Raw genomic sequence first — 12,194 nt, 5'->3', positions numbered from 1 at the left:
CCTCAGGTGCCAGAGCCGGCCAGCCCCTTCTTGCAGGGAAATCGGGAAGAGAGCGGGAAAGAACTGGGGAGGTGGGTGGCAGGAACGAGGAATTAGGCAAAGAAAAACAGCCTGCGAGATGCAGAGACGCCCCAGCATGCTCGCTTCCCAAACCCGGCCCATGAATCGAGGGGTGACAGGTCTCTCATCTGTGATGCCAAGAGCCAGGAGCTCCGGGCAGCCGCAGATACTACATCTGCACCTGCCAACGCTTGGAAAGAGGCAATAAAGCATCGTAGCAGGGCCTGGAATGCTAAGTGCCTGCAGCTGGGAAGGGACCGCCTTACAGCGAGAGCAGTTCGCGGCACGCGTCCACCGCGCGAGGCCCCTCTCCCAGACACCGGCCTGTGCTTCCTCTCCTGCCCCGGGCAGCCTGCTCCCGGGGCCGGGGCGGGGGGGAAGGGGGGAGCGCTGGACAGAACAGGTGCACGCTCCGTCTAGCCCTGGGGGCTGCCATGGCCGGGTGCTGGCCCAGACAGACGGGGATCTTCTGGACGAAGCCCAAGTGGGCTGGGTAATTTACCGAGGCTGGCAGAAACCGGGATGCTTGAGTCACTGGTCCATAAAAGCGGATCATAAAGCACCCCAGCCAAGCCAGACGTCTGGAAATACACCAGGGCCACACGCAGCTTAGAAGTGTGGGCCCCATCCCCCGAGTGATAATAACGATAATAATGTTTATACAGCAACTTAGAGGGGTAGCTTCTCCGAGCCTGTGCTCAGGGCTTTGTACGCGTCTTAATTTACTTAATCCTCGTAAGGACCCTAAGAAGCTGGTCATAGTAGCATCCTCCTGTCACATACCAGGGAGATGAGGCAGCACGGGGGGCCAGAGAGCCAGGCACAAACAAAGGCAGGGTGTGAACCCCTGCAGTCTGCTTCCAGAAGCCAGGCCCCAGGCAGTGTTTCCCAAACTCTACTGCGCCCCTCAGGAACCCGGGGGGCTTGTTAGCGTGCAGCTCCTGACTCAGCTGGTCTGGGGCAGGGGCCTGCCTCACTGACAAGCTTCCAGGTGATGCCCGATCCGGGGACCACACCTTGAGTAGGAGGCTCTAAACTACTAGACTAAAATGATGGAAAGAGCCTAAATGTCCATCAAGTGACGAATGGATAAAGCAAGTGTGGTTTAGATACACAATGGAATACGACGTGGCAACGAGAGAGAATGAAATAGGGCCTTTTGTGGCAACGTGGAAGGAACTGGAGGGTGTTACGCTAAGTGAAATAAGTCATACAGAGAAAGACAGATACCATAGGTTTTCACTCCTTTGTGGATCCTGAGAAACTGAACGGAAGACCATGGGGGAGGGGAAGGGGGGAAAAAAAGGTACAGAGAGGGAGGGAGCAAACCATAAGAGACTCTTAAAGACTGAGAACAAACTGAGGGTTTATGGAGGGGTGGGAGGGGGGGGGTGATGGGCACTGACAGGGCACCTCTTGGGATGAGCACTGGGTGTTGTATGGAAACCAATCTGACAATAAATTTCATAAAAAAATAAAAAATAAATAAAAATAAACTACTAGACTACTTTCCCATGACATCCCTTCAGCTGTGGAAATGGGTCTACACCACACTGCTCTGGCTCTGGGGGGGGTCCACAAATTCCTCAGTCAATAGGAACAGGCATTGGCAGGGGGTCAGAATCAAGGGGCTGGGGCCAGGGGAGAGGGCGTGAAGTCTTAAAATAACCCTGTCCATTCCCCACCTCAGCCTAATTTGCTCAGAATCTCTGGGGTGGGGCTCAGACCGGGATTTTTTATTTTTTTATTTTTTTAATCTTTGCTTATTTTTGAGAGAGAGACAGCACGTGAGCAGGGAAAGAGCAGAGAGAGAGGGAGACACAGAGTCCGAAGCAGGCTCCGGGCTCCGCGCTGTCAGCACAGAGCCCGACGCGGGGCTCGAACTCACGGACCGCGAGATCATGACCTGGGCCTAAGTCGGCCACTTAACCGACTGAGCCGCCCAGGCGCCGCAGACTGGGATTTTTTTGAAAACTCCCTGGGTGATTCCAACGTGGAGCCACGTGGAGTCCCTGAGACAGACAACAGGGCTGCTCCAGTCAATGAGTCAGATTTATCCCTACAAGACTGGGGAAAGTTCTTCAGGGTTAGGTCAGGGATTTCAAAAGTGCTTTCAGAAAAGCGGGTGGTGAGCCACTGCCTGGGCCAGTTGAGGGGTATGGCTCCGGTCTGCTAGCGTTCCCTCTTCTTGTCTCCTGGAGGAGAGAGGCAGCTGGCAACCCCCAATCTGGCAGGCTTTCAGAGATGCCCCACCTTCCCCATCCGTGAGCTTTCAGGAGTGAGCGGACACCAGCCTAGATCGGCTGTGGGCACCGAGGCTCCAGATAAAGATTAACCAAACCTCTGAGTCCTCTTCTCCACTAGGCCTTGACCTTGGCCCAGCCCAGTCCTAGCAAGAATCCTGCTAAGTCAATTTCTCGAGAAGACCCCACCCTTGATATCTGATCGCCCTGGATATAGGAGCAAGCTCCACATCCCCTCACCCCTGGTGGACAGGCCCTTGGCCTGCCTTTAGCAAGAATCCCCCTGCCCTTGAGGGCTCTTCATACTAATTTTTCATCCACTGAGCCCTCACCCTCCTCCTTGGCTATAAATCCCCACACGTCCTTGTAGTATCTGGAGTTGAGCGCGACCTCTCTCCCTTAGTGGAGCCTTCCTTACCGTTTTAACAAGTGGCAGAATAATTTCTTCAACACTGCCCCTGCCCGAGGGAAAAGTCATACTACACAGTGAAGGGCCCCGATGGTGGGAGGGGGCGTGGTGCCACTGCCGACTAAACACAATGTCCACTCCTCACCTTGGCATTCAAGGCCTGAGCAAGGACTTCGGGGTCCGGGCAATGACCTCAAGCCTCGTTTTTCTCTTAGGTGCACCCCACACCGAGTAACGCTCGGTGCTTTACTGCCCCTCACACACCAGAACTTTCCCCCATCCTGCCTCTGCTCAGGTTTTTTTCTCCCACCTGAAAGTTCCTCTCCCTTCTTATCCACCTGCTCTGAGTCACAGCCATCTCTCCCCTGGTGACAAGGACTTATCCTCGAGTCTTCGTTTCCCCCCATCGCCTTTAACCGTACCATCTCTCAGCTTATCCGGGCACACGGTTCTCTGGGATAATGACAATATTTAAAGGCTACATTTCCCAGCCTCCTTTGCAGCGCATGTGCTCATGTGACTCAGTTCTGACCAATGCAATGTAAGCAGAAGCAATGAGTGTGACTTCCAGGAATGTGCTTATGCCGCTCTTCCTCCTCTTGCTGTAATGGCTGGAGCTCCAACAGCCATCTTGGACTATGAGGTGATCCTTAATATGGAAGCTATACCTGATAGAGCAACAAAATTTCTGACCCCACGGAACATCATACCAGCGTTGGGCTGGCCCCTCCAGACTTGAACACGAGAGAAAAATTACCTTCCAGCTTGTTTTAGCACTGCTTTTTTGGAACTTTCTGTAACAGCTGACCTTAATGCTATTAGAGCCACCTTTTCCAATCCCTGGAGTCACGAACTCTGGATTCTTGGGTTCACCCTGTGACACTGCACAGAATCACCGTTCGTGTCTTCCGCCCGAGTGAAACAGTAAGCAGTCTGAGGGCTGCCATCGTGTCTTATCTATTTCCATTTTCCCCACCACATGAAGCATGAGGCCTCACACACAACGCAAAGCATGTCTCGGGATTAAAGCCTTTCTACTGTACTCCACACAACTCACTGGCTTGCATCCATATTCTCAGCATCCTGGGAACCCAAGCAAAGCTGCCCTTCGCCCCAACCAGGCTGCTTGCTCCCACCGTCCCCACCCGCTCCCGGGATGAACACTTCCTTACCAAGATGTCCGAACCCGTGGCTTCCTCCCCTGCGGTTGGGCTGGAGCAGTTGCGGAGTTTGAATAGCCAGTACTCCTTGGCAGTGACAAAGAAGTTCCATGGCAGTAGGCCACCAATGCCCAAGCTGAAGAAGATGATGTAGGTACCGTTGAAGCGGTCCTTGGGCCTCTGCAGGCCGGGAGGCGGGCGGTCTAGCAGCTTCTCAAGGAGCGCTTCCTGGTCAGCTCGGAGATTGCTGCCTGCAGGTCTGTAGGTGGCGTTTGCACTGTGGTGAAAGTCATCCTCTGAGATCATGGCCACTATTGGAGGAGAGGGAAACGGAGACAGGGCAGGTGATCAGAAGCTTAGCCTGGGCACAGCTAGGGACGCACCCGTCCTACAAGCTGACCACGCCCCCACCCTGGGTCACCAAAGCACGGTTAGAGAGCTTCACGTTTAAGGATCAGGGAGAAAGACAAGATATCGGAATGGTAAGTGACCAAAGGATCACCCCCCGCCCCCTGCCCCCGACTCCCACGCAGGCCAACACAGGTAGAAAATAAGTCACGGGCCGGACCGGAGTACGACAACGTGTCACAGCCGGCCTGTGGCAATGGATCCGGAAGGGCAAACCTGGTCTCAAGGCACTCAAATTTCTATGTAGCCATAAAAAAAAGGAATTAGGACCCTTGGTGAGCATAGAATGTTCTCTAAACTCTTTTCAACTTTATGTGAGAAAAGAGACAGGGACGTGCACAGAATATGTCACTATTTGTGCCAGAAAGCAGGGCTGGGCTGCGTGGGGAGGAGAATATATACACATACGTATGTACGTCCTCTGGAAGGACACACAAGAAATTTCAAAGAGTGGCTACGTCTGAGGAGGGAGGCTGGGGGCGATGGGGAGGGAGGGATCTTCACTGCCTACTCTTGTGTGCCTTTGGAATTTCGAACGACATGAATGTATTATGTGTCCAGAAATAAAACTATAAATAGAAGCAAAGACATTCAAAGTAAATAGCATTAAAAAAACAACCACCACCAAAAATCCATGGTGTCTAAGAGATCTAACAGTCCACTCGCTCATTTAATTTGTGGGAGCTAGAGGTCCGAAGGGTGGAAGGTCACACACCAGGTCCACGGCCAAGGCTGGGTTGGCAGTTCCTGCCCCGGCCCCCACCTCCGTCCCTCACATCCCACCAGGAGACGGCCACTCCCAATCTGCGATAGCACCTAAGACTAACCGAAATTTCTGCTAGGAACCATCGCCGACATGACCTTGGGCAAGTGGCCATGCTTCGGAGCCTCGATTTCCCTGTCTGCAAACCGAGGGAGGCCTTCTTATGATGGTTATACAACCGCAGCTGGCTGTCAGTGCCTGGACCGTGGGAGCAGCTCTTACACAAACGTCAGCGTCTTCCCCGCCACCGTGGGCTTGTCACCTGGCTGGCTGGCTGCTGGATTCGGCTGAAAAGTCGTATGCCCGCTTCTATGCTCTATATAGCACCTAGGACATGGCAGCAGCTTGATAAATGGCAGTACTTCCAAAGAGCTGACGATGGGACACTGTAGTGTCTCCCGTAGCAGCTCCCCTCCCCCTCCGTCACCCAATACATCAAGAAATCAACGCGGCGCAGCTCGGCTCCCATTAAGAGGCTGAGCCTTAAGTCACAGCATCAAGCCAGGCAGAGTAGAGCCTTTCTTCCCTGGGGACAGGGGAACACCCCGTCCCGCAGGCACAGAGCCTTCTCTGCTATTTCAGGAGGGCCACACAACATTCCTTGGAAGTCAGGACAGGAATTATTGCCTCCTTTTTTCAGGGGCGAAGAACGAGGCCTTGATTTGTCCCACATTCGAGCAGTAAGAATCGCCAAGAGTTAACACGCAACCCGGTACTCATGCAATGCCGGTCAAAGGCCCGCACTTGAGCCTGACAACAGCCCAGCGTGACAGGCACTACGCTGAGACTCATTTCTCAGAGGAAGAGAGAGTCTCGGAAAGGTTCCGTCACGTGCCCGAGGTCACACAGCCCCCCAAATGGCAAGAGAGAGGTCGCACAGCCAAGCAGACTGAGGCCCGGGCGGGAGAGGAGGCTGGCTGGCAGTGTGAACCCACGTCTGCTGGCTCCAAGTCCAGATCTCCTTCTAGAAGGCCTCACGGCCAGGGAGCTGTGAGCAGAGGCAAAGAGGGTGCAGGGCACCCTCAGCGATGTTTGCTGAATGAATGGATTTTGCGTGGCCAGGATATTCTCTCCTTCCGGGGTAGCTTGTACCCCGGAGCGGCAGGCAAGAGGTACATACCTAAGCCTCCAAGCCAGCAAGTCTATTTTCAACTCCCCTGGTTGAGCAGAGCCCTTCCTAGCCTTGACCCACAGGGAGCCCAGCACTAACAAACTAACCAGGGTGGGCACACAGGCATGTGCAGACACACACAAATTTCTATATTAGTGTGGAAAAATGTAAAAATGACGACCCGTGTAGGACAACAGACATAAGGGCAAGTGGTTCCTTCCAGATGCTCCAGCTACAGGGCGGGTGCGGGGGCCAACGGTGGGGTCACTCCAGCCCACTCTCATCTCCAGGCATTTATTTGTCCGGGACCATTCAGCCTTGACTGAGCTTCTGAAGAAGGAGCCAGAAATTTTCTCCGACCTGGGTCACAGGCCAGGGCATTGGAGTGAGCACAGTCTTATTACGGTTCATAAAAGCTAGCTGCTGGCTTTTGGATTAAAAAGAAAGAAAAAGAAACCGAAGGAAGAGCCGTGGTATCGTCAGCACGGGCGGGCTGTGGCCTGGCGTGTGCCCCTCAGGCACCTGCAGGAGCTGGCCGGGCTTGGCCCTGCTCCCTTCCTGGGGGATGTGGGGGTAGGGGCAGCGCCTGCACCAAGAAGCAGAAGTGGGTGGTGCCTGGGGCCGCTGCAGGCCACCATCTGGAACTGGCTGCCGGTTCCGACCCGGTTTCTGACTGTGGCTAAGTCAATCTCCCCTTCGGGCCTCGATTTCCCCGCCTGTGAAACGGGGGCAGGGGAGCTGGTGCTAACCTATGGGAAAACATTGCTGGGGAACACAGGGCGCCGCCCAGAGGCCGTGGCAGAATGGGCTTTGGGGCTGTGGACACCTCCAGCCTCAGACTCCCCAGTTGGAACTGAGCGTCAGCCACCTTCTGGATACTTTGGGCTGATGTGTCCATACCCGGGCCCCCCAGGTGGTGAGGTCCGGTCTCGGGAAATCCACGAGGAGGAGACAGAGGAGGGCAGAGAATGGGGCGCGGCGAGAGAAAGAGGATAGCGACCCGGAAAGGGGGAAATTGAGGGCGAGGGGAGCAAGAAGGAAGAGAAGGGACGATGGGGTGGGAGACAGCGACAGGCGCCCAAGAGGAGGGGCCGGGGCTGGGACGGAGGCCCTGAGGTCTCTCCCGTGGAGCAGTCCCCGGGAGGGCTCGTGCGGGGAGGCCGCCGAAGCGCGAGCCCCAGGGGACCGCCGGGAGCCTGAAGAGCTGGTCGGGTGCCAGGCCCGCGCCCGACCTCCGGCCCGCACTTACTGTCGCCGCCGCGCCGCCGCCGCCGCTGCCTCCCCGGCCGCCGCGGCCACTGCGACTAGGGGCTCGGCGGGGCCGCAGGCCGAGCTCCGCCTCCCGGCCCCGCCCCGGCCCGCTGACGCCGGCGCTTCCCGGTTTGCAAACCCTCTTCTCCCTTTGTCCTGGGCCGGCCCCCGCGCGCCGGCGCCGGGCCGCGGCTACGCGCCCATTGCACGGGCGGACAAAGCGAGGCGCCGGCCGCCCGGTGCACCGCCGGTGCTGGCCCCGGAGCTCGCGGGGGCTCTGCGCGCTCCTTCCCCGCCCCCCCCCTCCCCGCGGGAGCCGGACCCGGGGACCCGATCGTCTCCAAAGCCTGCACCCCGGGACCCAGAAGAGCTCCACCTTGCCCCCAGACTCCCGCAGAGGGCGCCCCCTCTAACTGCAGCGCCTCACTCCTCCCTGATCCCTCTGCTGGCCCAGCCACCCAGCTTTTGCGCATGGTGTCCGGCCTTCTGTATGCCAGGCCAGCGCCATGGCGCTTTGCCTTGTCACCGCCTTCCGGAGACTCCTTGTCTGGCTGAGGCAGAGGGGTGGCTGGGCTGGAGGGCACACGGTCCTCAGGATCGTCTGCCAGGCCCTCCCACCAGCCCCCAGACATTTGTGTCTGAGTGACAGGCCGAGGGGGCCACCTTTACCAGACGTACCCTCTCTCTCTGCCATGCCCCTTACCTCCACTGTGTCCTAACCCCTCACATTCCTGAGGGGCAAGGAGAGCTGGGCATGTGGGAAACCAAGATGCAGCCGCGGTTCTAAAGCCCCTGCGGGCCTGTGATGGATGCCCCCCAAGGCACAGGGTGGGCTCAGTGCTAGGTGCCCTTGGGGCAAGGTGAGACTCAGAACACCGTGCTTCCCTTCATTCAATAGGCCTACTGCGTGCCAGGCCCTGCAATGGGGACCTGTGATATCGTGATATAAGAAAAGAAAGCCACAGGTCCCAGATGGCCATTTAGACTGGGTTCCCAAACCGGAGCTTAATCCCCAAACTCAGCGCAGTTTCAATCTCCCCTCCAGAAAGGTGGCCTTAACTGGTCAGTCAGGAAATACTTCTTTCCGTCAGCCCCAATGAATCTGTCACCTAGGGTCCTCCCCATTCCCCTCCCTCAAAGAAAGATAAGGCAATCCGCATGATAAGGCTCTTGCTTTTCCCCTGGCAAACAACCTTCTCTGAAACAATCTTTATTTATTTACTTTGTTTTGCTAATAACGTTCTCACCCCCACCCTCCGTCTATAAAAACCTTCCATTTTGTACAACTTTCCTGAGTGCCTCTCTCCTTGCTAGATGGATTGCTTCCCGGCCCCATGGATCATTTAATAAAGCCAATTAGATTCTCAAATTTACTTGGTTGAATTTTGTTATTTAACATAGGTCTGTCCCAGTTCCCGACGTGAGAGCTTCCGAAATTCTTGGAATTTCCTGGGTAATACGGGTGAGAGGAGCGGCTTTTGTTTACAACAAGCCCCTTTCAGTCCCACCAGGGTTTATGCTAATCAAGTGACTCCTACTGGGCCCCAAGATAGCTTCGGGATGGGGGCTGGTTGTGCCCAAGGAAGCAAGTGTGAAATTAAGAGGTTGGGACTTTGAACACCACGCCCCACCTCTGCAGAGAAGAGGGGCTGGAGATTGACTTAACCACAATGGCCGATGAGTTAATTAATCATGCCGGTATGCCTCCATAGAAACCCCTAAATGACAGTTTGGAGAGCTTCTGGGTTGGCAAACACATCTACTTGCTGGAAGGGTTGTGCACCCTAACTCCATGGGGACAGAAGCTCCTTTGTTTGGGACCTTGGACCCTGTTCATCTGCATCCTTTACGATAAGCCAGTGATAGTGTTTTCTTGAGTTCTGTAAGCCATTCTAGCAAATTCCGGAAACTGAAGGGATGGGTGTCATAGGAACCCCTGACTTTGTAGCCAACAGCCAAGTCAGACAGAAGTTTGGGTGCCCTGGGCACCCCATGCTTGCGACTGGTGTCTCAAGTGGCGACAGTCTTCCGGGACTGATGCCACCTCCAGGTAGTTCGCGTCAGAACTGAACTGAATTGCAGGACACCCCACGGTGTCTGGAGAGTTGGAGAATCGGTTTGTTGGTGGGGAACCGCCCCCCCGCCCCGCCCCCCACATTTGGTGTCAGAAGTATCGAGGGCGAGAATCGTGCAGAGGCCCAAAGGTACAAAGGGCTGGGTTCTCCTGTTGGAGGAGCTCCCACCCTCCGCAGGGGAGACAGGCCAGTGAGCGCAGAGGACACTGGGAGCCCTGCAGGGACGTGCCTGGTGCAGCGGGGTCAGCGGTGGGCCGGTGACCGGAGTCAGCAAGGACTGGGCACCCGTCCGCGTTTCGCTGAAGCCTCGCATCCTTGTGAGCCCAATTTCACAGGGTGCAAGTCCAAGGTTGTAAGGTTAAGTAGCGGGCCCGAGGTCACAGGACGGTGGGGCCTGTGTTTGCCCCCCAGGTGTGTCTGACTCTAAAGTTGGCACCTGTTTGCGGGTCCATCATGTGCCTTTCCCAAGGGTCTGGAGGCGGGTGGGGTGGGAAGTGGGATGGAGGGAGAAGGGTGGATCGGGTGGGCTGGTGTCGGGGGCAGTGAAAGGATTGGCCCCAGGCAGAACAAAGGAGATAGAAGTTTACAGAATACACTGCAAGGGAACAAAGGAGGGCCTGTCGGTCTGGAGGCAGTGGTGGGGGAGGAGCTGTAGTTAAGGGGAGAGAGTGAGGAGGTGTGGGAATGTATGGAATTTTCCTTTTTTGGTACAAGCCCCCTTGGGTTCTCTAAGGAGCCTGTTTGGGTGGTCACCGTGGGCCCTTTTACCTTGCCCAAGCCGGTTGCCTAAAAGTAGCCTCTACAAAGGGTTTCTCAGAAGAGGTGACCTTGGAACTGAATCTATAGGACGCTTGTGGCCCATTGAGGAGAGCAGGGAGGACCTTCCAGAAGGAGCAGAAGGCTGAACAAAGGCAGAGGGCAGAGCAGCAACATGTCCACGGAGGGAGGGCTGAGAGGCTGGGCCCGGGCTGGGATGGTCACGAAAGCCAGAATGGACATGTGCACATCGCCCTGTAGGCGACAGCCTTCCGTAAGGGTTTGCAGACGAGGAGAACGGGTCCCAGGGCGGGTTAGAGAGGCGACCATGGTGATCAAAGTCAGGGCAACGGACTGGAGGCTGGGGCCACTTGGCTTCAATATCCGACGGATTTGTCCAGCCTAAGAAATCAGATCCACATTTGGGAAGTTTTAATTTAGCATCTTATCCCTTCTAGGCCTTGAACCGTCCTGGCTCCCAGCCCCGCCTCCGCCACCCAAGTCTATACAGTCGGTAACACCCTGCCCCGGACACCTGGACCCTACCTGCAATCTGGAGATGGGGTGGGCAGGAGGAGGGAGGTGCAGGGGGCTCCAGGACACTCTTTTGGGGGATTTGGGGGCCCCTGTGTGGTCGCTGGGGGGAAGGCAGAAGACCTGTCTTGAATCTACATTTGCTCAAGCAAGCTGGCTGTTCCGTGGAGCCGATGCGATGTCCAGATCGGGGAGGGCAGCCAGATTTCCCCAAGAGGCTCCTACCTATATACCGTCCTGCACAGCTGAGACAATGGCCACTGTCCACAGGGAAATGACAAGAACCTGAAGGCTGAAGACTGTTCCTGGACGCTGTCCCTGATGGGGAGGGGGCACAGTCGGGAGGTCCCTCTTGTTGTACTTGGCCTCCCAGGGCTGGGCGGATGTTTTTTCGAGAGACCCAGAGCTTGACTCAGAGCAACGCCACAGAGGAGGTGTTCAGTAAGCAGTACCGATGCCTGGCAAGGAAGGCGAGACTTCACAGAGCTCTGCTCCGGCTGCCCCCGCCCCGTCCCGCGGGGACCACCGGCTCGAGTCCAACGTACAGCTCCATGAGGGAGGTACTCTGATTAGCCTCATTTTGCATATGAGGACCCTGGGGTACGGAGAGGTTAGTATCTCGCTCAGAGCCGCGCAGCTAAGTGGCAGAGCCCAGATTCAGATTGGCACCTTACTGAAAGCCAAGTCAGGGGCATCGTCAGAGGGGTGGGTCACACAAGCTCTTACCCAAAGCCCGCTGACCTGTCTGCAGGTTCTTCCTGCAGATTCACGCAGCCAGCGCTTAGGAGGTCAGCCGGGTGTGTGCTAAGGCTTCCAGGCATGGGGTTGGCAGGCCATCTTGTGATCACGCCCCGTCACTGCAGTGCGTGCGGGCTGGCTCAGTGCGGCTGCACGTCCTGCCTTTCGGGGTTTTTACTGGGCCCGCCTCCACAACTGCCGAGCCTTAATTCTCTGCTCTCGCGTCACCAGTTCAACACCCCCCCCCCCCCACTCTACCTCCCCTTCTGCGTCCAACGGCTCCCTCTGGGGACGATTGCTGGAGATTCCTGGAGATGCCAGCCCTTGACCCCTCCGTCTCCCCTCCATGCCTCGGGCATCTTTCCCTCCACCCCGAGTCAGCTTGGAGCCCATGGTCCGTAATTGCAATAGAGTCTCAGCAATGCCCGACACTCCCATGCCCATCCTCTCCTGGTGGTACCGCTGGCCAACCCGGGATGCGGCCACCTACATCTGAGCGGATGAGCCTTGCTGGAGAAAGTGCGCAGCAGGCAAGGGTTCCACTCCGAGGTCGCGCTTACCAACCTGCGATGGGCCTCCGGGATGCCAGCGGTCCCGTGGCACATCTCAGCTCCTGCTCTCCGTCAGAACTGTTGCCACCTTCCTCCTTCGCTGGCTTCAGACCCCCGAACGCACCCCGCCCCGAG

At 56.6% G+C, this 12,194-nt stretch overlaps 1 protein-coding gene across 2 annotated transcripts in view; it reads right to left on the bottom strand.

Moving 5' to 3' along the window:
- The window catches only part of SLC29A3 (solute carrier family 29 member 3), a 43,378-nt gene extending 35,941 nt beyond the window's left edge, over nt 1-7,437 (bottom strand). The window contains exons 1-2 of one of the 2 annotated variants that reach the window (XM_047072891.1): nt 7,404-7,437; nt 3,885-4,183 (exon numbers count right to left, since the gene is read on the bottom strand). In XM_047072891.1, the coding sequence (XP_046928847.1) occupies nt 3,885-4,183; nt 7,404 (300 nt within the window). In that variant the 5' untranslated portion in view covers nt 7,405-7,437. Of the gene's footprint in view, nt 1-3,884; nt 4,184-5,107; nt 5,359-7,403 lie in introns of those variants that run through there. The other variant, XM_047072890.1, reaches the window with a different exon arrangement.
- Nucleotides 7,438-12,194: the final 4,757 nt, after the last annotated feature.

This window comes from Lynx rufus, unplaced genomic scaffold (genome assembly GCF_022079265.1).
Source record: "Lynx rufus isolate CCGP_SWC_20201006 ecotype Redwood Valley unplaced genomic scaffold, mLynRuf1.p SCAF_11, whole genome shotgun sequence".
Classification (NCBI taxonomy): Eukaryota; Metazoa; Chordata; class Mammalia; order Carnivora; family Felidae; genus Lynx; species Lynx rufus.
Note: the sequence above shows the minus strand (reverse complement) of the source record. Positions and strands in the feature narration are given on the sequence as shown.